The 27,702-nt window shown below is 43.7% G+C and overlaps 1 protein-coding gene and 1 long non-coding RNA gene across 3 annotated transcripts in view; one reads left to right on the forward strand and one right to left on the reverse strand.

Moving 5' to 3' along the window:
* The window catches only part of LOC117063247, a 91,064-nt gene extending 85,235 nt beyond the window's left edge, over positions 1 to 5,829 (reverse strand). Inside the window, exon 1 of the long non-coding RNA XR_004428831.1 lies at positions 5,137 to 5,829. This is a non-coding gene — a long non-coding RNA (uncharacterized LOC117063247). The remainder of the gene's footprint in view (positions 1 to 5,136) is intronic.
* MSRA (methionine sulfoxide reductase A) overlaps positions 3,309 to 27,702 on the forward strand; it is a 369,259-nt gene continuing 344,865 nt past the window's right edge. For both annotated transcript variants that reach the window (XM_033176846.1, XM_033176847.1), the window contains exon 1: positions 3,309 to 4,866. In XM_033176846.1, coding sequence (XP_033032737.1) covers positions 4,725 to 4,866 — 142 coding nt within the window. In that variant the 5' untranslated portion in view covers positions 3,309 to 4,724. The remainder of the gene's footprint in view (positions 4,867 to 27,702) is intronic.

Below are 27,702 nucleotides of genomic sequence, written 5' to 3' on the forward strand. Positions count from 1 at the left end.
GACTACCATAGACTGGGCAGTTTAGAAACAACAAGAGTTGAGAAGTTTAGCAGCCACTGAACTGCCTTTGCACCTTGGTTGAAAATCAACTGACTATGGATGTGTAAGGTTTTGTTTTGTTTTTTTGGACTATTTTGCTCCATTAATGTATTTGTGTCTTTTGTGGTCAACACCACACTTTCCTGGATATTGTAGCTTTATAGTAAATCTTGAACTCAGGAAGCCTCCTGCTGTCTTATGGAGGTGGAGGAGGGGAGGATGGGAAGACCTATGAGTACTGAGTCAGTGGAGAAATGTCCTAACAACTCTCCTGCACCCTGACCCCCAGTACAGAGGCCTCCAAATGGAGGTTTCTGGGCTCAAAATGCAGATATAAATTATAAGCATGGCTGGCCTGGGGTAAGGCCTGAGTCCTTGACTGCAACTTCCTTCAGAGACTGCAGTTCACTGCCTGTGCTCTACATCTGGTGTGAGTACGGCAGCTTTCCCCTCTAAGGTCTGCTAGGCAAAGCTTTGCAATTGCCATGGTCAGGCCTGATTTTGGCCTGGAACTGGACTTCTCAGTTTTTGGCTATAGTAGGTCCTCTGCATTTGCACTTGAGTTTTAGAATAAGCTTGCCAATTGTTGAATCTATAGATCATTTTGGAGAGAACCGGCATTTAAAAATACTGAGGCTTTGGATCCACCAACATAGTTAGCTCCACATTTAATTAGGTCTTTTACATTTCCCGAATAGCAATGTTTTACAGTTTTGACGTGCAGGTCTAACATATCTTTAGTCAGACACAAATTTTAAATATTTTTGATGATAATAAATAAGTAGTATTTTTAAAATATTGATTTCCATTTTTTGTCTTATAGAAATACGATTTTTGCATATAGATTTTGTAGCTGCAATGTTGCTAAACTAATATTAGCTCCAGATTTTCTGTAGAGACCATGACATTAACTTAAATTATGTGATATTAATTTAACTGACAGGCAGCACAGGTATTATAGGTGAAAAGCTGGTGACCACCCCCCTCCTTTTTTTTTTTTCCTACCACAAGATATTTGATAAAACTGTCAACTCAATACCTTAGCAGGCAGACTACCTGCTCTTTGAATCTGTATTAGCAGGGAAAATGGTTGGGAGTGAATCTCTGGGTGAGAAAGCACTGACTTCTTCCTGTCTCTTTAGCAAAGTACTTTGAGAAAGATGAACTCAGGTAAAAACCACTCATTTTGTTGAACAGAGCTGGAAGGAAATAAAGCTATGCTAAGATTGGAGTTCTCTGCCTGTAGTCTGCAATACAAATTGACTGAGTGGTGATTTCAAGCCTTCTAGTATTGATAAAGCCAAGAGCTATAACACTTCCGATAGCAGAAGATAAAACTGTGACCCAAGGCACTTCTCAAAGGCCATCAGCAAAGTGTTCTCTGCTGGACAATGGAAGCCAGACAAGCAGTAGGGATCATATTAAGGGCACTGCCTTCCTAACCATGCCTGCTGCTTTTGCTGGCTGCAAGTGTATAGCCATTAAGTTAGTAGGTACAGGAGATATGAGAGTCTCGTAAAAAAAAGATGAAGAGTAGTTAGGCATAAGAAATATGACTAATTGAGATCTGTATCTGTGGTTATTTGTAAAAGAACTATACAAGGAACAACTAGGTAAGAAATCCATTCAGTATCTTTTAAAAATTGGATTGACAAAGAAGCTATTAAGCCTAGCTTGCCAATGCCTGTGTCTATCTGACCCTACTAAAGTAACCCGCAGTCCCTCAAAGTGCACCAGTAAGAAACTGGATATAAAAAGATGTGTAGCCTGTCATTGAGCACACTCTTCAGCATGCCCTTCAGATGGAACCATGGATCATGGGTAAGAACCTCCCAGTGGGTAAAGACTGCACATGCTACTAAAGACCTTCAGATGCAACAAATGAGAGTTCCTCCTGGAAAACAGAACTGGCGTCTAACCAAGAATTTGCTTCACTACCTTTGCAGTCTAATCTCTCTTCACATTTGCTTAGACAAAGAACTACTATTTTGTCCTCACTCTTCTTCTAAATTAGTTTTCGTGCCCTACTTCAACACTGCATACTGGCTGTGTGGGGAAGGGAAAGGGGAATAAATAACAATTTACTCTGTAGCTCAATGGAGTTATATCAGACTTGTAAGGGACTGTTACATCTTTAGATCATGGATGCTGAGCTGGGATGCAGTAACTGCTTAGAACTTTGGGTTTTCTCTCTTCAAACAGGGTGTGTTCTATGTGTCACAAGGGTATCCATGGATATTTGAGGGGCCAGAGGAGTAGATTGTCACACAGTTGTCCAAAAAACACTCTTGTTTTATTATTAGAACTGCCAACTATCCAAATATTCGTTGGATCTATATCACTGTGCAAGAAAACCTCATCTCCCACCTTCCCAAGTTAGATGTGGCTGTCAGATCAACAGCAGCATTAGATTCTCATCGGAGGACAAACCCTATCGTGAACTGTGCATGTGAGGGATCTAGGCTGCACACACCTTCAGAGAAGCTCACTAATGCCTGATGATCTGAGGTGGAACAGTTTCACCCCCACACCATCCCCCATCTCCTCGTCCCCATCTGTGGAAAAACTGTCTTTCACGAAACTCGTCCCTGGTGCCAAAAAGGTTGGGAACTGCTGGATGAGGTGGAATGTCTGAAGAAAAGAAGTCCTGGTGCTGAAAAAGGCATGACTGAAGGCAAAAATGTTCAATCCTTTCCTCAGAAAACCAAAGAAACTCAACGTAGCTTTGCTTGCAGCTATTCTGCTAAATGAAAAACACTTGTTTTTGAAATAAGATGTATCTGCTCTTTAAAAATGCTTATTCTTTTCTAATTATAAAAGTAACAGCCATTGGAACACTTGAGAATGCCGTAACAACACAAAACCCTTAAAAAAGTTTAAAGACAAGGAAAATCAGTAGAATCCCACTATCCTGAACAACAAAAAAATTGTGTTTTTTTCCAGTTGTTCAGTGGGTGCGCAACTGGAAGTGCATGCATTTTCATACATACTACATGTATACACACACACACACTGCATTTGTTTTACTTTTTCATTTAACATCAAAATTGTCTCAGGTTTTTTTTTGTTTTTGTTTTTGTTTTGAGACAGGGTCTTGCTCTGCTGCCCGGGCTGGAGCACAGTGGTGTGATCACAGCTCACCGCAGCCTCTACCTCTCTGGCTCCCGTGTTCCTCCTGCCGCAGCCTCCCAAGTAGTTGGGACCACAGGTGTGCGCTGCCACACCACCATGCCCAGTTACTTAAAAACATTTTTTTTTTCAGTAAAGATGGTGTCTCGAACTCCTGGCCTCCAGCAATCCTCCTGCCTCAGCCTCCCAAAGTGTTGGGATTACAGGCATGAGCCATCATGCCAAATAAATATTTCTTCACACTAAACATTCTTCAGCTCTTAGTTGCAGAGTATTTCTAGCATGTGAAACTGCATACCATCAACCACAAAACACAGAAAAATCAGCATGTATCAAAAAGAAATAACTGAAAAACACAAAATATTGTCTTTGACAGAACGACTATTTTTTCAGACCGTTAACTGTGACCAGGCCTTCACAAGCCTAGAAAGGACTCCTGGGGGTGTTTTCATAAAAGGCCTGTGGAACCGACTTGGTATAGCCTCATAGCAATAACAAACAGTTTAGGGATGATTTTGCCCAGGGGAAATACAAATTACAAAATCAAAGCTAGAACCTTTTTAGTGTTGCATGCCTGGCAACACACTGCAACTTAGCACTGCTAAGCCTCCTGCCCTCCTTACAGTCCAGATCACATGAAAACAAAGTGTTAACTAAATCCATGCAGGAAGCTGGGTGAAAGCTTCCTTTCTCTGGGTGCTAATCTTAAGTTCCTTCCCTTATCTGAGACGACCTACCCATTTTGGCAGAACATATGTTAAACCAAAATCTCACACAGATTAACTCCCAAGTCACTCACCTGGCTCCAACTACTTTACATTTAGTTTGAGAATTTGTCACAGGAACAAACAAACGATTTGAGAAACAAGAACGATACACCACCACCATTAAGTCCACCTACACTGCCTTAATGGTGCTGTTGGTGCCTTGCTCTCGCATTTCGGCCCCTGCAAAATGGGCTTAAATATATTTGTAAATACATAACTTAATATTGAATTCATCTTCCCTATTCCGCGCACTTTGAGAACTGTGCTTAGTTTTCACTTTGGACGAACAGGAACCCTTCTGATGACCGTTATGACAATATCTCCAATAAAAACGGACAGTCTAGCTGGCTGCAAGGCAGGTCCTCTTCTGTCTTACTGGGCACTGCTGAACTGCGAGGTCGGGGCGACAGGGGAGGCACTTTAAAATCAAACCCCATCCCCAAGGGCTCGGCGCTGCTTTTTGGCCTCTACCGCTTCACGTACTTGGTGCGACAGGAGTGCACTAGTTCTCTGCCCGAGAACTTCGTCCCGAGAGCAGAACCTCTGGAACTCGCCGGGCCACACCCCCGTCCGGGGAAGGAACACGCCCCCGGTGACATCCTGTACGGTCCCGGCCTTGGGCAACCTCGATTACGGGCGGCCGCCAACTCCGCCAGCAGCGCCCCGCGCCCGCCCGCGCCCCTGCCGCCCCCCGGTTCCGGCCGCGGACCCCACTCTCTGCCGTTCCGGCGGCGGCTCAGCCGCCGGTAGGGCCGTCCCCGGCGACTGCCTCTCGGCTGGCGCCCTCCCATGCTCTCGGCCACCCGGAGGGCTCGCCAGCTCCTCCTCCTCCACAGTCTCTTTCCCGTCCCAAGGATGGGCAACTCGGCCTCGAACATCGTCAGCCCCCAGGAGGCCTTGCCGGGCCGGAAGGAACAGACCCCTGTAGCGGGTAAGCACGGGCCACACGGAGGGCGCGGGCGGCGATGCTGCGCATGCGCGCCCGTGCCCGGCGGCAGCGCGCCCTCCGTTGCCCAGAAGGAAGCCGCGGGCTGGCCTCTGGCGGGTCGCCGGGCGGGGGTCTGCGCAGGCGCGAAGGGGCGCCGGCCGTGGCCGGGGCGACGCTGAGGTCTAGTGACGCCCCTTTGTCTTTGTTTGGCTTCTCATCGTCTGGAGCTAAACTGGGCACTTCGAAGGAGCCTAGTGCGTCGGTCTCACTTACCCGAAGTGCATACCGTGGCGGCCCCAAGTTTTGGGCAGGAAATGTGCCGCTGGGGTCTGCCTTTGCTCGCGGGCGTCCGCGGCGCTGTGCCGGCATCCTCCTTTCTTGTCTCCTCTGCGCCGGCCGCCGGGACCCAGGGCACTTGCAGCGGGGCTGGTGCGAGTGTTGTCTCGGGAAACGCCGGAATGAGAGGAGACGATGAAAACCTTAAGTGTGGAGCTGCGTCTTAGGCCAGTGTTCGGGCTGCAAGAGTCATCCCTAGTGCCCCCTCGGGCCCTAGGTTGGCCGGGCTGTCGCCAGGGGCCAGGAGCTGCCGTGTGCTGGGTCGGCTTAAAGCGATACTTCTCAAACTTGGAAAACTTTCTAGTCGTTCTCACACCAGTACTTTGGGAAAATACAATAAGAGTGAAATACTAGAAAAATGTTCACGTGCTTCGATGCCATGTAATGGTAAACTGCTATAAAAGTTATCAAAATCTTTCAATTTCTGCTTTAGACAGCAGAAATTTCCCAGTACGAGAGCCACACTTTAGTATTTAGTGCAGCGCTTCTCAAAGTGCCTGCACCTGCAGCAGCAGCAGCAGCAGCAGCAGCAGCAGCATCACCTGGGGTGGCCTTGCCCCATTACTGAATTGGAGACCCTGGGGGTGGAGCCCAACAAGCGCTAAAACAAGCGCTCCAGGTGATTCTAATGTACCCTGAAGCTTGTAAACCACTGCCTTAGAGCTGTTGGAGGATTAAGTGATGTTTAATCTTCTACACGTGGCTCAATGCCAGAGAAATTCAGCCTTTAAAACATTTCCTAGGAAGTTTCTTTTTCTTTTCCTTCAAGAATTGTTGAGGATAGGAGGAGGTCATATTGAGAGTTTGTCATCTCGTAGAATAATCGGTATGAGATTAGAAAAGGTAGAGGTTTTTTGGATTAGAGGCAGTTTAGAAATTGTGTGACTGGCTTATTAATCGAATTAGCAGTTTCTGTTTCCTGGTTTCCCCATCATTTCACCTCCGACTCAGCAGTAAAAATTTATTTTTGATTCAAATGTAGAGATTGGGTTTTGAAACAAATCTAGATTAGTAAACATCTATACTTATATATATAAAATATAACCAGATTATCTAAACCTTATAAATGTATCTTAAAAATTTTTCATTCTTTTACGGGCAGGTATTTATAAGTGCATGTTTAAGGGCAATACTTTTCAAATGTGAAACTTCCTCAGCTTGTGCTATACTTGCCGTTCACACACTACCGTATCTTTGCTATGCCTCCCATACACCAAAAAAACCAAATAATCAAAAAACTCTTGTTCAGATTTCCAAACTGGTTCAAGGTCAAGATGGACCAAAATTTACTTTGACTTTATCTTAAGCAAAGCCTTCCCAGTTTCCCAATATGTAAATGACATTTTTGGTAAAAGATTAGCAAACATTTCAGAAATGAGGCAACAACTTTTTTCATATCCCCATCATAACTTTTAACTGCAAAACCTCAGGACCTGGTTCCTTTCCAGGCTCCGCTGTCTTCATATAGCTGTGAGTGTTTTTGGTACACCGACACATCTCTGTATCTGGGCCAGCAAACTTTTTTTTTTTTTTTTTTGGTGTAGGGCCAAGCCTACAGTGCATATGTCCTTATTGTTCATCTGTTGTAACTTTTTCCACAAAAAGTGTGTGAAATTTAGATTGTGAACGTTCCAGTCTCCACTCCTGAGCCTTGACAGGTTGCTGAAAGCCCTGACTGGCTCCAGAAATGGGCAGTGTTATCTCTTCAGTGGGTTTCAGTGGCTGTAAACTTGAAACTTAAGGATTTAGTATTGTTCTGAATTCACCTCCACTGCAACCTGCATCCTGTTTAACAACTCCTCCCTTGTCCACATTGCCTCCATCTATGTCTGTTGTTATTTGTACCCTGACTCTCAAAAGTTGCGTGACAAAAGCATCACCTTTTGACTTCAGAAGGCCTGTTTCTTTAGTGCCTTTAGATCAGCCTAGTATCAGGTGTGTACCATTACCAAATACTTGTGGTGTTAAGGATTATCATCTTAGCATTCATCCTACCATTTTTATATTCTTAAGGACAATTCCACCCTTTTACAAACTGTGGCCAAGTTTTCCACCTTGTGAGAAGGAGTCAAACCTGCAAACTTTTTCAATGTCTAATTTATCCCAGGCTACCTAAAATGGATCAAAACATGAACAGGCCTACTTGGGTGAGTGGTGAAAACTGAACCTGCCCTGGACCGCCTCATTTGCAGCCTTCTCTGTTCAGGTTAGGGGGCGTCTGGGCAGCGCTGGCTGGCTGGTAGGGCACACAGCAGTGTGTCTGCCCTATATGTGGAGATGGTCTCATTCTGCTTCAGTGCTTGACCACCAAGCAATACTCTGAGAACTTGGGACTGAGGGACAAGGGGAATTCATTCTTGTTGAACTGTATTGGTATTAATATCGTTCAAAATAGGCTGCAGGTAGAAGGCTCGTAATTAAAACCTCAGAGTGCCTTCCATTTTGTTAAGATGTGGGTTCCTTGCAGTCAGAACTGATCTTATTTCTGGTGAATTATTATAATTATTGTAAAAGTCCAATATGGTTTGATTCTGTGTCCTCACCTAAATCTCATTTCGAGTTATAATTCCCACGTGTTGGAGGAGGGGCCTGGTGGGAGGTGATTGAAACATGGGGAGTGGACTTTCCCCTTGCTGTTCTCGTGAAGGTGAATGAGTTCTCACGAGATCTGATTATTTAAAAGTGTGTAGCTTCCCCCTTTGCACGCTCTTTCTTTCTCCTGCTGCCTTGTGTGAAGAGGTGCCGGCTTCCCCTTCTGCCATGATTGTAAGTTTCCTGAGGCCTCCCTGGTCATGCTTTCTGTACAGCCTGTGAAACTGTGAGCCAATTAAACCTCTTTTCTTTATAAGTAACCCAGTCTCAGATAGTTCTTTATGGCAGTGTGAGAATGGACTAACACAAAGCCCAACTTTTATGTAGAACTTGTTTTTGCATATTGGAAACATTGCTAATCTGTGTTTGGGAATGAATCTTACCTTATAGAGTATCAGTGGGATCAGGTGTTTGGGATTTGGAGCTGTCGTTTAAAATAACTGACAAGTTCGATTCTATCTTGGCTTTCTTTCGTTTACATTCTTAGTGTTCATTGTATTTTTTTGGTACAGTGCTTTTTTGGGCACTAATAGATGTTAAAAACAGATGTAGAGCACCAACAGAAGGTATCCTTTTTTAAGAACTTTAAATAGAAAAAAACAGTAGAACAATGTATTAATCCAAAAGATGGCTCTTTGAAAAAAAATTGGAGTACACCAATAACATTTATAAACTGTTTTCTCAAGAAAAATAAGAAAGTACAAATATACAAAATAAGACTTGAGATCGTAAAAACAGATAATTGGAAGAATAATAGGAGACTACCTGAACTCTTTGAAAATAAATTTTAAAACTTTGATGAAAGTGATAATTTTTAGGAAAATATAATTAATCCTGATTGACCCGAGAACAGGTAGAAAATTTAAGCAGGTTGATTTTTATAGAAGAAATAAAGCTATTAAAGAGTTATCTCCTCCCAAAGCGTTATGTCCAGTTTCACCAAGAGTACCTACCGAATATTTAAAGAGCAGATAATTCCAGAGTAGGAATAAATTGCTATTTCCTTAACATGATAATGCATCTATTTCAACCCAAAAGCCCACTTTAGGCTTAATGAAGAAATATTGAGATTTCCACTGTTGTTCAGACCAAGACGAGGAGTGAGCACAGCCTAGTACCTTTTACCAGGTGTGCACTGTTAGCAATTTTTTTGGTGTTATCTTAGTTTTAATCCCACCTTTAAAAATAAATCATACCTTTTTTGTATTAAGGAAACTTCCACCTTTTTATTAAGTGTGATCTAGTCGTTGATTTATACTTTGTAAGAAGGTAAGATTCAAACCTTTAAACTTTTTATTGTTTTATGTCTCCCAGGCTACCTAAATTGGATTATAACGTGAACTGGCCTACTTTGAGTGATTGGTTATTATTTTACATTGTAGGTACAGCCAATGTGGTCAGACAAAGCAATTCGAGAAGTACAAAAAAGGAAAAAAGATCAGAAGTTCTTAAATACATAAGGGAATGTAGCATTTGATAAAGGTGGTATCTCAAGTCAGTGGGGAAAAGGGGAAATATTCAATAAATGATGTTGGGACAACTGGGTAGCCATATGGAAAAAAAGGTTGGCTCTCTACACTGTAAGACGGGATAAATTTTAATGTTTGATGGAATAAATTCCAGATACATAATAGCTCACACTTGTTAAGTGTCTTATATACCAGGCATTGTAGTAATTTACTAATACATTTAATCCTCACAGTAACCCAAAGAAGTAGTAACTATTATCACCACTGATAGATGTGGAAACTGAGACCCATAGATGTTAGGCAGTTTAAACAACGTACATTGCTAATAAGTAGTGGAGCTGGGGTATGAACCTATCAGTTTGGCTATAGAGTTTCTGGCCTTAACTCCTATACTCTTTTTCCATTTAGATAATTGTAAAAAATGAAACAAAGTATGAGAATAGAATGTTTTTATAATCCGGGTGTGAGGAAAGCCATGACCTAACCATGACTTGGAAATCAGAAAACGTAAAAGACTGATAAATTAGATGATATCACAGTAAAATCTTCTGCATGGCAAAAATCACCATAAGCAAAGCCAAAAGACAAGCTATGGTAAATAGTTGCAATTCATATCATAGATGAAGGACCAATCTTTTTAGTTATATAAGAAGCTTCTAGAAATAAGAAAAACACCAACATCCATTAGAAAGATAGACATCAGGTTATGAACAGACCTTTTACAGAAAAGTACAGTTGACTCTTAAGCATATAAAAAGATGCTCAGCTTCACTTATAATGAGAATGCAAATATCATTTTCATTTTTCAGATTGGGAAAAATCCAGAACTTTGACGATACACTGTGTTGGTAAATTTTTAAGGAAAAAGACACTCATACATTGCTGGCAAGAGTATAAATTGGCTCAACTCTTATGGAAGGCAGTTTGGTTGTATCTATGAAATTTACATACATATACCTTTTGACCCAGGAATTCAATTTCTGGGAATTTATCCTCTGAACGTAACTTCCATGCATGCCAAATGATGACTGTACCAGGTTATTCACTGCAGCTTTGTTTGCAGTAGCACAGGACTGGAAACAACCCAGATGCCTATCAATAGTGGCTAGTTAAATAAATTATGGTTCATTGTCACAATGGATACGCAGCTGTAAAAAAGAATGTGGAACATCTGTATGAATGGGTATGGAGGGATTGCCAAGATGTAGCGTTAAGTGAAAAAAGCAAGGTCTTAACAGTGTGTATATAGAGAGTATTCTAATTTTTCTGTGAACAGAAGGGAAAATAATATGTCTAGAGAAACTTTGAAAGGATAGCTAAGAAATTAATAGTTAGGGAGGGGGCTGTGTAATGAGATGAGAGTCGATGGAAGCATAGACTTTTTACTTAATACTTCTTTTGTAACTTGCTTCTTGTAATGTGACTGCATTTGTGAATTAACTCCACTTGGAAGATGATCTGTCTTGCTGTTTTTAGTCTAATTGACCACCTTTCTGTCATCTTTTGTCATACTTATTTCAAGTTTTTTTTTTCCCCAATTTTGCTCTCTTTTTCTTGTCAAGTACATCTTTTTTCTCCAACTTGCTTTTGTAATCAAAATCTACATTTTGGCGTGATTTAAAAATCTAAATTTAGAGAGTGAAATCGGAATAAGTTAATCCAAGTCATTTTACATTTCATAAATATTCATTTATATTGAAGCATCAATGGTGGTGGCATCATTTATACAAAGAACAGATCTTTGGGGACAAATTCCTTCCACTATTATGTAGAAAGCATTATGTGTATTTCTTTTATTGTGAGTGATGTACATTGATTTTTAAAAGAAAATGATAGAAAACAGTTTTCCTTTTAGAGAAGTTTTCCCCAATGTGTGATTAATTTCTGAATTGTAGGATACAGAACTGTTATTTCCCCTCTTTGCATCCTGCCCAGAGCTCTTTGATTTTACAAGCTGTTCCAGAACGTTTTGTGTTTCCCTGAAGTCCCTGGGATGAGGGTATTCAGTACCTCCCACAATGTGATCCTTACCTACTTTCCCAGTCTTTTTCTCCACTGTGTCCCCATAGAACCCCATCTCCTGCCTAATGTGTTTTACTGTTCTGCCTCTGTATTGCTCACACGACCATACCCATAGTGTGGATTGCACACTTGGATCTTTTTACTTATTCATTCATTAAATGTCTATTAAAGGCCTGCTTAGGAAAGACCTGTGTTGTCCATATATCCTTATCATCAAGGAAGCATCCTTGAAATTTTCCCTGCCCTAATTCCATTTCTCCCAGAAATCCATCCCTTTTCTCTCCAACTTAAGTGATCCCTTTCTTATCTACTGGACAAATAGCTATGTACTACTTTATGAATCCTTTCTATGGCATCTTGCATTGCTAATTAGATGTTTTATTGCACAGAACTTGCACAATCTGTCTCACCTCCCCACGTGGTAAGCTTACAGCACTTCCCCAAGAGTGCTGCCCACACCAGGCAGTCAATAGTGGTTTATGGACTTTGGGAAGAATATGGTTAATGCCTGAGAACAAAGACCAGAAATGTGGTCTTTTTGTGTGACCACGATGGTACAGAGAAGTTAACAGAGCTGCCACCATGGTCCATGGGGCATGTTCTGAGTTCTTTCAGTAGTGGTGATGGATTTTTGCTGATTTCTCTGAACTTTTCCCTGAGTTATTTTTGTGACTTTGGCCAGGATGAAGGGTGGGGAACCCCTCATCTTTAGATCTCTGAGTGGAGACTTGTTAGGCATCTGCAGCAGTGGTGGAGAAAAGGTCATCAAGCTCAGTGCAGTCCACGTGGGGCCTTGGCCTGCGACCCTCAGGCTCAGGAGTCACTGTGAGCCCCTGCCTTGGGTGGCGGGTGGAGGAGAGGAAGACAGCTGACCCAAGGAGTGGGAGGCTGGTTAGGTGAGGAGACATCAGCCTGGGGCATGGGTTTCATGAGTGTGAGTGGCCACCAGGCCCTCAGGAAGGACCAGAGTGGAGGCCTCTTTGCTAAGCTTGGTGTGGCTCCTGCATGGGTCCCAGCAGCCTGCCTGCCATTGATCACCCCTTACTCCTTGGCAGATGGCCAGGCCGCTTCCCGTGCAGCAGCAGCAGCAGCAGCTGACTGGCCCTGCCCTCCTGTGCTAGCTGACATCACCAACCCTCTGGGGATGTATGGAAGACTGAATTCTGCAAGGGATGCTTTCAGGGTGTTAGTGCATGATGAATGGAAGTTGTAGATCTTCTACAGGCTGCTCTTATCTTTCTCACATCATAAACTCCAAGTTTGAGAGCATCACAATATTCATTGATATGTGTAGCACTACATAGTGAACTGAGGGCAGGAACTGACTTATTCTTTGTGCCTGGAACACAGTAAGCTGATGATAAATACTTGTTGGAAGACTGTAGCATATAACCTGTTGAGTTCTTTGGGAGGCCAGGGTTCCTCTGAGCAGTATCATGCCAACAGACACACGCATGTTATGTATTATGGCACGTAATCGGTAAGGCCATAAGTATTTGAGTAATGGGGAGGAGTACAGTGCATTGAAGGATACAGGAAGCATCCGGGTTTGGGGGCTCAGGCCTGCCATTTGTGGTTATGTTATTGGTTTTTCCTATCACATCAGAAAACTTTATTTGCTGGATGGAATTTCTGCAGCCAAATGAAAATGTATGTGATAGGAGTGGATCGTGTTAGCCAAGTCAGATTTCTAATGAGGCCCTGAGTTGTTATAAGGTAGCAATTCCACTACTTCCACTGGTGTCTGTCTCCTTACCACATTTTAAGCTAAAAGAGGTTAAGAAGTCAGGAGGGTAAGAGTCTGGCCATGGCTTTGCTTTCTTCTCTTGCTTCCAACCACCCTTGTCTGAAATCTACATTTCACCTTGGGAAAGTTCTGCCTTTCTGTTTCCAAATACTTTTGAGATGCTGTAACCCTGAACTCAGATCTAAAACCAGACTTACCATTTGCTTCCAAAAGATTGACTGCATATTTTAATTTCCCAACCTCTCTCAATGGCACTGCTGTCCTCTCAAATCCCAGAAGCCGCAGTCAGGGTCATCTTTGAGCCTTACCTCTGCATTTGAGTTATCCTTCCTCCCATGAGTCCCGATGACTTCTTTCCTTCATTGGTCTCTGATCTGTCTTCACTTTCCCCTGCCTGAGCTGTTCAGAGCATTATCAACATCTACCTAAAATTTGAATTTCATTCTCTCACTGCTTAGGGAACAGCAGCGACTCTGACCTGTCCAATGACACTCTTCAGTGGTGGACACTTTCTGTGATTTGCTGCTGGCCTCAGTGTTCCAGCTCTCCACTCCACTTCCACCCTGAGGCTGGCTCCTGCTCTGAGCTCCTTCCTCCCAGGTTGCTGTGGTCTGAATGCATATGTGCCCCTACTGTAATTCACGTTAGAATCCTCACCTGCCAGGTGATGGGATTAGGAAGTGGGGGCTTTGGGAGGTGAAGTCATGAGGGTGGAACCTGCAGGAATGGGATTAGTGCCCTTATAAAAGAGACCCCAGAGAACTAACTAGTCTCTTCGGCTGTGTGAGGACACTGTGAGAAGGCACTTCCGTGAACCAGAATTTGGGCTCTCACCAGACACCGAACCTGCCAGCGCTTTGGTCTTGGACTTCCAGTCTCCAGTGCTGTGAGAAAGAAGTTTCTATTGTTGATAAGCTGCCAGGTTATGGTAAATTGTTACAGCAGCCTGACGGACTGAGACACAGGATGTTTTCTGTTTTTCTTGCAGCCTTGTCTAAAACATCTTGGGACTTTCAAGGCTAAAGTTGGCTTCTTCCACTTCTCTGCCGCCCCCTGGAGCTGTTTCAGCTTAGATTGCTCTTAGAGTTGGAGATGGAACTAGGGCTTTGGGACTCTGTTTTGTGCTTTCATTTCAGTGTCTCTCCTTGGGGAGGTGGAGGTAGAATCCCTTTGGTGCTTGGTGATAGTCGTTTTCCCTCCTGTGTTTTCTGAACTCCTAGCCTGGTTATGGAAGCTGCTGGCATGATCAGAGTTCTCAGATTCCAGCTGCTCTCTCCTGGATATCCTATCAAAATGCTCTCGCCGTTCAGTGAGATACTCAATGAATGACTTTGACTCATGATGCCAAATGCTTGATTTTTTCCTTCACCAGAGGCCTGCGTGTCCTCTGGGTTAGCTGGTACCTCTTCTGTAAGCTGGGCCTCTTATGAAAGGGGACATAGACTATTGCCCAATGTTTAAAAAAAACAAAAAGGTATGGTTACTTGTATTTCTGTAGGAATTTTGTATCCTTTCATGGAAGTGCTTCTATAGTGTTTCTCAGCAGGGTGTATTTCTGATCCACTAACTTGTTGAACAAGTGTATTAAATTTGCATCATAATACAGCAAAGGCTAGTAGTAATGAAACTGGAAGAAATGTGGTGACAATATATTTAGATGATTATATTATAATTACATTAAAGTATAACATTGAGGAGCATCGGATGTCTTCCCAGAGCATGTTTATAAAATGAATTCTTTCAAAGATGTTACCATTGGAAAGTAATATTACTGTTGAATTTTCCTTTAAAAAGTTTTCATGTTTTACCTTTGATTTAGAAAAATTAGTTTGCCATTAGATATTTTATACTTTGCGTAGGTCAAAAGTTATGTGCAAAATTAAAAAGCATTGTTCAGATGAGGGTACAGATTATTCTTTGGCCTGCTGAAAAGATCTGATATTTTAACAGATTGTACCCAAAAGAGAAGAGGCATGAAAATGAAATACTTTGGGGGAATTCATAGCTTTCCAGCTGGGGAAAATGAGACCTGAAGTAAAAAATGTTGAATGCACTGTCGTTAGCAGATGAAAAGAAAACCGCGTAAGAGTTTGCGGAATGGAATAGCCGGCTGCCACAGAGCCCCCGAGAAAGCACTGCGTTGCTGAGAACTCCATTGCCTTACCTCTTTCGGGGAGACGGTTTATAAAGAGCCACCTCATCTACCAGTGGGACTTCTGCTGGTCCCTGGGGTGTCTGGCTTACCATTCAGCATTCCTTGCACCCTGAGATGTGTGCATCAGCATGAAGGAGTGCTTCTCAGAGCCCCAGGGTGTCTGAGTGGTCCTGATAACAGGACGCTTAGGCAGTCTGTCCCTGACCAGCCAACCCATTTGACCCTCCTTGCTTAGGAATTGCTAGCATTTATTTTCTTTACTACTCATTTGGTATGCAGTCATATTATTTGAAGACTTCATAGATTGTCTTTTTATTGTTTAAGTTTATGATAGTGATTAATGTATTTCTCTTTTCTCTATAATGGCGTTGCAAATCTAATGAGAGCTTATTTACTTATGTGGATCCCTCCCACACCTACGCATGTCTGTTACATGATAACCGTTAGTTAAATGAACTAAAGAATGATTGAGCTTATACTCTGTGGTATTGTATTTGGAAGCTGTGTGTTCAATAAAACTCTTTTAGTATAAGTCAGGCCAATAGGTATTAATATTAATGAATCTCAATAAATGGAAGCTATGTTTTTACCTTCTAGCACAAACCATTCATCTTCAGAAATTTTGTTATGATTGTGTGTGTGCGTGTCCAATGGCTGACTTTCCAAGCAGTTATTAGAAGAGATCTGAGTTTTTAGTTTCTGCATTACGATTCATGTTCAATATTTATGGAAGAGGAGTCTTTCTACAAATATGTAAAAATATTGGTGAGTGAAGGAAATGGCTCCCAGTATGACAGAAGAAAATATCCTAGAGCGATCCACAGTTATCTTCAGTTTCCCCAAGGTTGTGTTTACATAAAAAAGACACTGTTTTATGTTCTAGCATCAAGAGATGATTTTATGATCTAACAGATTCCACGAAGAACTCTCGTAAGGTGGTTCTTAGTCCCGACATAACTGCTTCAGAGATCCCAGAGCAATATTGGTCTCTGGATTTATTGGTTTTGCTGCATTCTGTTAGCATCATTCATATTTTTCTCCCAAGGGTACCACTTTCCTCCCTTTTGCTAATACCAAGATATGGAAACTCATTTATGCCGTGGAGTGTGATGCTGGGAAATGAAGGCTTGCTTATTACCTCTCCACAGGACCTTTCGTGACCATACTTCGATGTCTGCCGCCTCAGTATAAATAGGCACATTCAGAAATGTGTTCTCTAGTGAAGGACATGTTGGCTTGGTGGAAAGCTCAGGGACTTCACGTTTGGACTGTGAGTTGGAGCTGCACGTCATGTGCTTACTGGCTGTGTGACCTTGGATAAATTTGCCTCAGTTTTCTCATTTGTAAAACAGACAGTGGCTATTTCTGGGAATAGATGAGATAATAGGGAAAGAGCCTAGAATGGTACCTGGCTCCTGCCAGATGCACAGAATGTTTGTTTTGCGGTGTGATGGGTCCAGTAGGGACACTTAGGGAACAGTGTACTGTCATGCTGTTGCCCTGTTTTGTAAGAGTGACTGATGGCTACGTGACATCACCACACTTCCTGCAAGAGCTGCGGTGTATGGCAGGCAGCTAAGCTGTAGGCGCACACGGCCTTTAGCTCCACTTGAGCTCCAACCTTCCTTTTCGGAGGACTGGCCTCTGGGTCCACCTGTGAAGCAGGAAGGTTGATTATTAAACCCATAGTCCTGTAACCTCTTGGGAAAAGATTCTCTCAAAATGACTCTTGATGGTCAACATGGGTATGCATTTATGCAGCTTCCATTCCCATTGCTTCCTGCAGGCAGTGTTGTTCCTGATTGCCCCAGTCTAGTTTATCACAAGGGAATTGCTTTGCAGGGCAGTGAGCTCCCTTTTGGCAGAAGAGTCAAACAGAGGCTGGGTTCCCTTACACACAGTGGTGGCTGGCTTTGGAGTGCCTCCCAGCTCTGGATTCTACTTTCCTAGTCTCCTGCCTTTCCGCAAGTGTCTCCACCCAGCTCTGACAGAGTGGGTAGCATCAGGAGAAGGGAGTGCAGGGATGAGTGTTGTGGGATCTCAACATTTAAGAGCAGACGATGGGGGATGGGGGAAGATCATACACTGGGGCCGGGTAGGGGGAGGGAGAACAGTAGAAAAAGAAAAGCTAATGCCTGCTGGGCTTAATCCGTAGGTGATGTGTTGATGGGTAAATGTGTGCCATGGTTTGCTGCACCTATGTAATAAACCTGCACATTCTGTACATGTATGTCAGAACTTAAGAGCAGAGGACAAGGAGCCTCCAGGTTCATGTGGAAAAAGTAGTTAGAAAAGCAAAGAGTACTCAGGAAACCAAGAGAAATGAGAACATCAGGAAGAAATGGATGGTTGGCCACAGTCATTGCATTTGGCAACCAAAAGCTTTTGCCAGCAGTGATGGGCGAAGACAGGGAGGGCAGGAGCCAGGCACCATGGCCAGGTGGGAAGTGTGGAGACCTACAGATCCTGGCTTCTCTTTCAACAGCTTGGCTGGAAATAAGGTAGCAAGTTCAAAAGGGGTAGGGTTTTTAAAGGTGGGAGAGACTAAAAAATGTGTGTATTCTAAAGGGGGAAGATGGGGAAGATGTTGAAGAAAATCTAAATTTTGTACTACTGTTTGTCATTTTATACACGAATTCTTTTTGACTACCTATCTCCCCCCTTTTTTTTTTTTTTTTTTTTGTAGAGACAGGGTCTCCCTATGTTGCCCAGGCTGGTCTTCAACTGCTGAGATCAAGTGATCCTCCCTCCTCAGTCTCCCTGAGTGTTGGGATTACAGCCATGAGCCACCAGGGTTGGACCCCTTTTGTTTTTTTAATTCATAGTTATTTTTCTGCTCTTTCTCTTCTCAGCCTCCCCCACTACCTCCCTCCTTCGCTTGCTTTCTGAGGCTTCTGACAGCTCATCTGTTAATGAGTTTTTTACAGTCCTGTCCTTCTGGAGGCCCTCAGTGCTGCATGGAATCTGGACCTGGCGACTTATTGTCCATTTAGGAGACTCTTGGTGTCCATTGGTCCAATTGACTCATCCTGGGCCGTATGTTAGCCCTCTGTAATTCTCTGCGTTGTTGCTACAGTATTTATGTGTCAAGATGTATCTCACAGCATCTTATTCACCCTAATATTAGTGACAATATTCACTAATATTTTCACTTCTGTGCTTAATTCCTTGAAGGTTTTGGGATTTAAGCCCAACCAATTTCTGTGGAGAGCAGTAGCATAGGAAATTAAACACACAAAATAAAAGTTTGATTTAGAACTGCTATAAAGCCAAATTGGGAAAATGTAGTCGCTGTTTTCCAGTAAGTACACAGTAACGGGTGTTTTGGATGGGGAGTGGTGAGTACTATAAAGATGTCTCTACAGTTTTGAAATTTCCTTTTCTGTTCTTTCTTTCCCTTTTCTTCCTCCTCCTTACCCTCCTCCTCCTCCCTTCCTCAGCCGGTTTGCTATCCAGTGTAATACCCATGGTGGAGCCCAGGATGGAAGCTGAAACGTGAGAGGTGTGTGTGGACGGTTGGTGTGGGCATATGTTCACATTCATAGGTGGAGCCTGGTGTGATGGAGGTGGGTCCTGTAGGCTCACTGGGGACCCTCGGCCCAGCCCCCTTCACATGGCTCCTGTGGTGCTGGACTGGCCACTGAGACTCTGCCCTCAGGTACCAGTGACCCCTGGGGTGGGTCATCTGACCCTGTCTGGACAGCGTCTCCTGCCTGCAGCTTGTGTGCCTGTTTTCCAGAGAATGGGAGCTGTAAACTGTGAAGCTCTAGGGCTGGCAGCCGCCATGGTGCTGCACCCTGGACAAGATCTGCTTCCAGCAGGAGAGGTTGGGGCCCATGGGAGGAGGCAGAAATGGTAGCTGGTCCCGGTGCCTCCAGGCTCCTGAGCTCTCGCCACGCCCCTGCCCTTCCCGTGGCTTCACTCTTCAGCATTGCCTTGGATTCTTTGACCAAAAACAACCAGTCCATCTCCCTGTTTCTCTTTACCTCTCTTTCCTGAAGCCACTCCAAGTTGGAATTTTTTCACCTGCAAGTGATTGAACATAGATGTCTTCTTATCCTTAACAAGGTTTGTCTCGAATGGAAAATAAACGAGGATCACATTTGGAGCCAGTGGTCCCTTGCTAGCTTTTCACACGAGCCACGCTTAGAAGCTGTGCTAGGGCCGCAGGCATGCTGGATGTTTGTGTTGTTCCAGTGTTCACTGCTGTGTCCTGAGACTCGGCCACTGGCAGGATCCTACCTGTGAGGTTCTGGGGACTGCTTCCCCATCCCGCAGAGTTTAGCGTTGCCCCCAGGCTCGCAGGTTTCAAGAACCAGGTGAGAGATAGCACCTGGCTCAGCGTATGATCTGGTACTTTTAAAAATTTTTTTAAGGCAGGGTCTCACTCTGTGGCCCAGGCTGGAGTGCAGTGGCACAATCTTGGCTCACTGTAGCCTCAACCTCCTGGGCTTAGGTGATCCTCCCATCTCAGCCTCCCAAGTAGCTGGGACTAACAGGCATGTGCCACCATGCCTGGCTAAGTATTTTTTGTAGAGACAGGGTCTCGCAATGTTGCCCAGGCTTGTCTCGAACTCATGGGCTCAAGCAGTCTGCCTGCCTAGGCCTCCCAAAGTGCTGGGCTTACAGGTGTGAGCCACCACATTCGACCATGTTTGTTCTAGAAAAATAAAGCTCTTTAATTACAGGAACATCACAGCTTACCACCTTTCTCACTAGCAGCCATAACGTGAGCTCCTGGTAGAAATGAATAGCTCCCTTATGAAACCTGACTGTTCTTAAGTGTCACATCATGAAGCTTTGGATCTCCTTCCTTCCCCGCAGTGTCCCTCCCTGCACAATTTAAGGAAAACCTTTCCTAGTCGTTCATATTTGGTGCTTGGGTGCTAAGCATTACAGGGCTCTTGGCTATCCAGCCATGCCCATGAGCCACAAAGTGTTTCCCCCTCAGCTGGGCGTGTTCTTTCATCAGAGCCAAGGTGAGAAGCCACTGTGGCCCCACAGAAGGATCACTGAGGGTGGGCTCAGGAATTCTGGGTTTTGGCTTGCTATTAATTTGCTGTGCAGCTTTGAGCAATTTACCTAACTTCTCTGGTCACAAATTCACTTACTAATGAAAAGTGCTTGAAAGCAAAGTTCCTGGAGGCTCTTCTTTCCTCCTGACCTGTGGTGATTTTAAGTGCTTTCCTGTGTTATGCTTAGCACTTTCTCTCTTCCTGTCAGAATTAATCTCCTTTCCTCGGAAGCTGATGGATTGGAACTCTAAGCCACACATCTTTCTTGCATGGTCTCGATTGCTGCTTTCCCCCCTCTTTTTCTGTTTTTCCCCTTGAGGCAAAGGCAGAGAAAGAAGATGGAGGCCTAGCAGCCTGGTTGCTAATACAGTTATGACATTCTTCTCAGGCTAGGGGAAGTTACTCTGGCAATTATGAATCCATATCCCTGCCTCGGAACTAACTTTATCCCCCCTTATTATTGTTTCATTTCAATGGGATGGCTTCTTGCAGATTTTTTTTTTAAGTCTTTTTTTTTTTTTTCCCTGAAATTTCCTACAGAGACCAACCCTGTTTTCTCTGAATATTTGAAAGTATAGTTGAAACTCAGGCAGTTTGGAAGCAGAACCATGCTGTGATTTCCTCCAGGAGCCGAGGTTCTTTGCACATGGACTGCACACGGGCCTTGTGCTTTGTGAACGGTCAGTTCTGTGCCAGCCTGCATCTGTCTCTTTTTTTTGTTGTTGTGTTTTTTAGAGAAGTTCTCACTCTGGAGTGGAGGCTGGAGTGCAGTCGTGCAATCCCAGCTTACTGCAATATGCAGCCTTGAACTCCTTGGCTCAAGCAATCCTCCCACCTCAGCCTCCCGAGTGGCTGGGACTGCAGGCTTGCATTACCATGCCTAGCTAATTTTTTTTTTTTTTAATTTCTAGTAGAGATGAGGTCTTGCTATGCTGCCCAGGCTAGTCTTGTGCTCCTGAACTCAAGCCATCCTCCTGCCTCGGCCTCCCAAAGTGCTGGGATTATAGGTGTGAGCCACTCTGCCTGGCCTTGGCAGCTTCATCTTCAGTGTGAAATTTATTTACAGGTTTTCTTCCTAAAGACTAGTCTTTCCTAATTACTACGTGCAGTGTCTTCCGTACTGCTGAAGGCTGTTGAGCCTTGACAGAGAAGTAGCAAATGGGAAACAGGCTGAGGTTGGATGCTGGGGAGATGCCTGGGCAGGATGTCACAATATGGATTAAAATGGAGGTGGGGCAGGGCAAGGCCAGAGGCTAAGCCAGCACAGCAAGGGGTAGCAGGCCTGTCTGGGCTGCACACAAGGTTCAGTTGGAGGGCTGTCCACAGCGACAGCAGGAAGGGGTTGATCAGGAGGCGTCATATAAGAACTAGGCAGACAGGGCAGTGGAGGATTCCATGTGGAGGGGCCTGCTCTGAGGCTGCTGGTGCTCCTTTGGTGGTCTAAAGCTGGCATCGTGTAGCTGACTTCCATAACCCACTTGGCATTTGGGCCTCCTGCTCCTTGGCTTAGTCCCTAGTTCCTTGCCATGGGAACGTGAAGCACTCCTTAACATTTCTCTAAATTCCGGAGTGTGTGTGTGACTAGGGGGGTTTGTGTTCTCACGATTACTTCTGCCTCAAGGTTCGGGCATCCCCAGATGCGCTCTCCTTTTCACACTGAATTGACTCCTTTATTTTCATTTATTTATTTATTTATTTATTTTGAGATGGAGTCTTACTCTGTCACCCACGCTGGAGTGCAGTGGGCGTGATCTTGGCTCACTGTAATCTCCGCCTCCCGGGTTCAAGCAGTTCTCCTGTCTTGGTCTCCCGAGTAGGTGGGCTTACAGGCACCCACCACCACTCCTGACAAATCTTTGTATTTTTAGTAGAGATGGGGTTTCACCATATTGGCCAGGCTGGTCTCGAACTCTGACCTCAGGTGATCTGCCTGCCTCAGCCTCCCAAAGTGCTGGGAGCTGGGATAAGTGTGAGCCACTGCACCTGGCCAACATAAAGGAAATTGAGGGGGTACCTGGATTTGAACTGGGGACCTCTTGATCTGCAGTCAGATGTTCTACCACTGAACTCTACCCCCTCTGCTGACTCCTGTCTAATTTTCTATCAAAACCTCACCCATGGCTTTGGTGGCTGATGCCTGCACCCCAGCACCGTGAGGGCCAAGGCAAGAGGATTGCTTGAAGCCCAGAGTTTGAGACTAGACTGGACAACAAAGTGAGACCCCCCCCAACTGTACAAAAATATATTTAAAAAATTTCCTGGATGTGGTGGTGTGCACCTGTAGTCCCAGCTACTTAGGAGGCTGAGGCAGGAAGATTGCTTGAGCACAGGAGGTCAAGACTGAGTGAGCTGTGATGGTGCCACTGCATTCCAGCCTGGGTGATGGTGTGAAACCCTGCTGCTAAAAAAACCAAAAAGCCAAACAAAACAAAGCAAACCCAACAAAACCTGACCCATAACACAGGTGAGAATGTCCTAGATTTTCTTGAAGACCGGAAGGAGTGATGGGGGAGGGGCCACACCACACACACCACGGAAGGGGGCCTGGGGGGCCTCTAACCCTGGTTACTCCTGCTGCCAAGATGGCCTCATTCACAGCTTCTCGTTGCTTGAGGGCGAAGCTGCCCACCTTCCTTCCCAGCCCTCCTTTCGCCCTCCTAGGAGAATGTATGTCATCTTTTCTCCCACAAAACAGATGGAGCACTTCTATTTGGCTTGGGTTCTCACTAACATCCGTGCGCTAAGGGTCTCGTCTTTTACTGCCAAATCTTACCAAGTTGTTTTCTCAAGCAAAGATGGGACTTGATAAACACTGACCTGGGATTCAATTGTGTTACCTTGGAGCTTGAACCGCATGTCGAACCAAATAGGCAAGAGGAGGTGGTGGCGGGGCTTGAGGGATCCCTCTCTGTGGTCTCCATTCCAGCGTGCTGTGACCCCCTTTGCCCATCACACGGCTGCGTTTTATTCCACCCGCTCCTCCTGTGAAGGGGACTGCGTTCACTCTATCACCTTATCCCTGGAGCACCGACCAAAGTGCCGTGAACAGAGTAGGAATTCAATCAATATTTACCGAACGACTAGATGTGCTCAGCACGGTGCTAATGGATGATTAGAAAAGTTAATAATCTCAGCTCTTAAGGAGTTTGTAGTCTAGTCAGGAAGCCAAAAATAACACAGATGAGAATAATTAAGCCTCCAAGCTGATGGCACTGACTGGGGGTGCATTTATCAAGAATTTGGAAGCACGTAACCATACTTACGTTCTTTGTTGCATACATAACATTTAAATTGTGACTCCCATCCAACTTATCACTCATTCAGATATGTTTCTTTTTCTGTGTTAAAAATATAAAGCCATATTTCCAGAGATTTTTAAAGGGCCCAAAAGATTATGAATTTGATCTTAACAGCAAATGACAATGTAGTTTTAACAAGTTACTTTGAATTAGTCGAATCTAAAACTCACTTTAGATTTGTTTTCTGGCTAATATTCTAATTGAGAGACATTTCCATGGAGGTATTAGGATAAAATACTGTTTTTAGATATGTGACATTTCCCTGTATCTTAGAAATCTCTTGGGTATCTCAAGAGAAATTTAATCCATCTGATTTTGATCCAAATATAATTTACTCACAATGATGGAGAAATGGTTGATATCCAGAGAAATCTATTGATGCACTTAAAGCTTTTCTCTGGGGAAATAACAAATCACATTTTTTTCCCGGGGTGAATCAGAAACCTACAATGTCTAATTTTTCTGCTTATTTAACAAAACCTGAGTTAAGTATCAAATTGGGCAGTTCCAAATCAGTTTTTGAGTTTTTGAGTCTTTTAAACTATGCAAAGGAAATTTTCTTCAAAGAGGTTTTCTTTTCTTATTCTGACAGTTTCATCTGCTATCCTGTTTTTTCCCCAAACAATGATTTTTGAAGATTTAAGGTAATAACACAATTTTGATGTCTGTAAATTAATGGTGTCTGTATTCATGATGTTTCAGACCTGTCAGAGCTTGGAAATAGCATTTAAATGTATTGCTTAATTTTAATTTTAAAATACTTTCTCTGAGAATTAGATCCCAGTCCTAAGTGATTACTTTGAATTTCAAAGAGGGGATTTAGGCCAAGGTACAGCTAAATTTTGTGCTCTTGAAAGACCTGAAATCCATTTACAAATAAAATTGAAGTCTTCGTATCAATATTACGTTTGGAAGTGAAATGTGCAAGGACTTGGGCAGTGTCACATCGTAAGAGGCTGTTGGGTGCCATCGGGAGTCGAGGCAGGGCCTGGCATTTCAGCGACCCTGCTACTCTGGATGCTGGATATGGAGTACCCTCTGACTTCTCCCTGTGACTTGTCCACGCTTCCAAGTTCTGACTTCTGGCCGCCTGAGGATGATGGTGTTCTAGCTCTTCTCTTTCACAGTAGGTTTTGCATTTCTGACCTGGGCCTTAGCCTCGTTCTTTATGGTTTGTCTTCTGGCCAGAGCCCTGGGCAGGGGCCCAGCTCCTGCTCTGCAGCCCTCTGCTGCCTGCAGCTAACAGCAGTGACCCCTGCCCGGCTCCACTGGCTCATGGGATCTGATGCCTGGATCATTGCAATAGTCTTCTGGTCTCTTCTTTTAGTTCATCAAATAGATCTTAACCATGTAAACCTTCCTAAATATTATTTCACATGAGGATTGGCTCAATTGTAGTGGGTAGGTATACAAACTGGAGACAGACTACCTGGGTTTAGTCCCAACCCTGAAATTTGTTACTCTATGACCTTGAGCAAGTTGCATGACCTTGGTCAAGCTAGTTAAGGTCTCTGTGCCTTAATTTTTCCTAGGCTGAAAAATGGGGTTGATGATAGCCTGATGAGATAGGTATTATTACTGTGAAGATTAAATGACACAAAAGGAGAAGTGTTTAGAACAGTGTGTGGCTATAGTAAGTGCTAAATAAAATTAGTTATTACATTTATTGCCCTATCCTTTTAGAATTTGCTGTTTTAGAATTTTAGAATGTTTTTAATCTTCAATACTCGCTATCTTTTTTAATAGAAGTAGGTCTCAAGTTTAGAGATAGCTATAGGCTTTGCGAATTCAATAACTTTCTTTTATTTAAAAAAATTTATTTTTGCAAATGATGCTGGTTCCCCTTTATATTTAATATAAAATTTCCTTTAAAAATCTAGGTAAAAAGTGAGTTTAAAACATATCGAGTAAATCATAAATTAATTGTACTGTAGTTTTAAATATGGCAAAAATCATGAACACAGTGCTCAAAGGCCTGAAGTTTGAGGAAAATCTGTGAGGAGTGGATGCTTCGGGCCTCTGGCGGCTCTTAGCTGGCCTGGGGCTCTTTCTGTCCTCTGTGGGCCTCTGTTTTAGTCAGACAGCCACTGATCACTGCCACACCCTGAGCATTCCTGCCTTTGGGCTTTTTCTTGAGAATATCCACTCTGTTCCTCGTTTCTGATTTCCACTCATCCTCACGGCTCTGTTTGAGATGAACATCATCTGTAAGGCCTCCCCAGTGCCTGCCTCCAGGCCCCCTTCTTCCTCCAAACTTTCTTGTGCTATTGTATGTGTTTGGCAGTCATTTCTTGGCACGTGATATCTAATAATTTCCATGGATCTGTCCTGTTTCTGCAACTGGAAGATGAGTGGAAGCTTTTTTAGATGGGGCAGTATTTTAGTTATCTCAATATTCCATTGAAGGCCCGATACAGTACCTTGGATGCTATGTTAATATTTTCTGTTCTGTGTCCATATTGAGGTATCATTTATGTATCACAAAATTCACCTCTTCTAAAGTAGTGGAGTTTCTTTTTAACAAGTTTGTACACTTGTGAAACCATCAATGCTGTCCAGTTTTAGAACACTGCCGTCACCCCCACAAGTTCTCTCCTGCCTCTTTGCAGTCAGTCTGCGCTCCTGCCTCCAGCTAACAATTGATCTGCTTTCTGTCTCTATAGTTCTCTTTTTGAAAAGAAACTTCATAGAAAAGGAATCATCCAACATGCAGTCTTTTCTATCTGGACTTTTCTACCTAGCGTAATGTTCCTGTGGTTCTTCCATGTTGTTGCACTTACTAGTAATTGTTTCATTTTATTCCTTAGTGGCAATAGACCGTGCTGCTGGGCATTCGGATTGTTTCCAGTTTTGAGGTATGATGAATAATTCTTCTATGAAGGTACAGGTCTTTTTGTGGACACATTTTCATTTCTCATGGATAGATTTTGGAGTGGAAATGACTGGTTCCTGTGATCAGTGTAACTTTTTAAGAAACTGCTAAACTGTTTACCATTTTATATTCCCACCGGCAGCATATGAGGATTCGCTTCTGTATATACTTGCCACGCTTGGTATTGTCTATCTTTATCCTAATAGCCTTTCTAGCGGGTGATGAGGCATGAACTGAGGATGACTCTTGGGTTTTTAGGTTGAGCAGTTGGATGTTGGTGCTACCGTTTAATGGAAGGTTGAAATAGGAATGAAGTTTTTTGAGAAAAAACCAAGAATTCTGGTTAGGCCAAATTGAGTTTGAGATGCCAATTAGCCTTTCAAGAAGTACTTTTAAGTAGGAAGTTGAATGTATGAGGTCACCTATGTTAATTTCAGCTTTGTGAATTCATTCAATAATGAAACCTGGGATGGTTGCTTTAAATTTTTGTACCCTAGAAATGAATCTGATGGTCTGGACAAGTCACATAATTTCGGATACCAGTTTCCTCATCCATAAAGTAATACCTATTTTCCTCCAAAGCTTAGGTGAGGAGTGAATGAGTTAAAGAGTGCATCTTACTGTGGTGGTTATTCTTTTTTTTTTTTTTTTTTTTTTTTGAGACGGAGTCTCGCTCTGTCGCCCAGGCTGAGTGCAGTGGCCAGATCTCAGCTCACTGCAAGCTCCGCCTCCCGGGTTCCCGCCATTCTCCTGCCTCAGCCTCCCAAGTAGCTGGGACTACAGGCGCCCGCCACTGCGCCCGGCTAGTTTTTTGTATTTTTTTAGTAGAGACGGGGTTTCACCGTATTAGCCAGGATGGTCTCGATCTCCTGACCTCGTGATCCGCCCGTCTCGGCCTCCCAAAGTGCTGGGATTACAGGCTTGAGCCACCGCGCCCGGCCGGTGGTTATTCTTAATACATGATTTCACCTTTCATTTATTTCATTTTTATGTCCATTGTGGCTTCTAACCTCATATTTCACACATAACAGGTACTCAGTAAATAGTGACTTAATGAGTCAATGAATGCAAGTCATGACTAGATAGTGGTGGAGAAGGAAGGAGGGAGAGGGAAAGGAGAGGAGAGGTGAGGTGAAGAGAGTTGGGCCAGTGAGAGGAGAGAGAGAGAGAGAGAGAGAGAGAGAGAGAATGGCTATAATTTGGATTGGCCTTAGGAAGGAGGGCCCTCAGAATTCCACACTGGAGCTTTGTGGAAAGGAAGTTTATCTTCTATGGCACCAGGGAGGCAACATGGAGAACATTATTTTGGGAGATGTTTCAATGATTAGACTT

Source organism: Trachypithecus francoisi, unplaced genomic scaffold (genome assembly GCF_009764315.1).
Source record: "Trachypithecus francoisi isolate TF-2019V2 unplaced genomic scaffold, Tfra_2.0 Contig01554, whole genome shotgun sequence".
NCBI classification, from domain to species: domain Eukaryota; kingdom Metazoa; phylum Chordata; class Mammalia; order Primates; family Cercopithecidae; genus Trachypithecus; species Trachypithecus francoisi.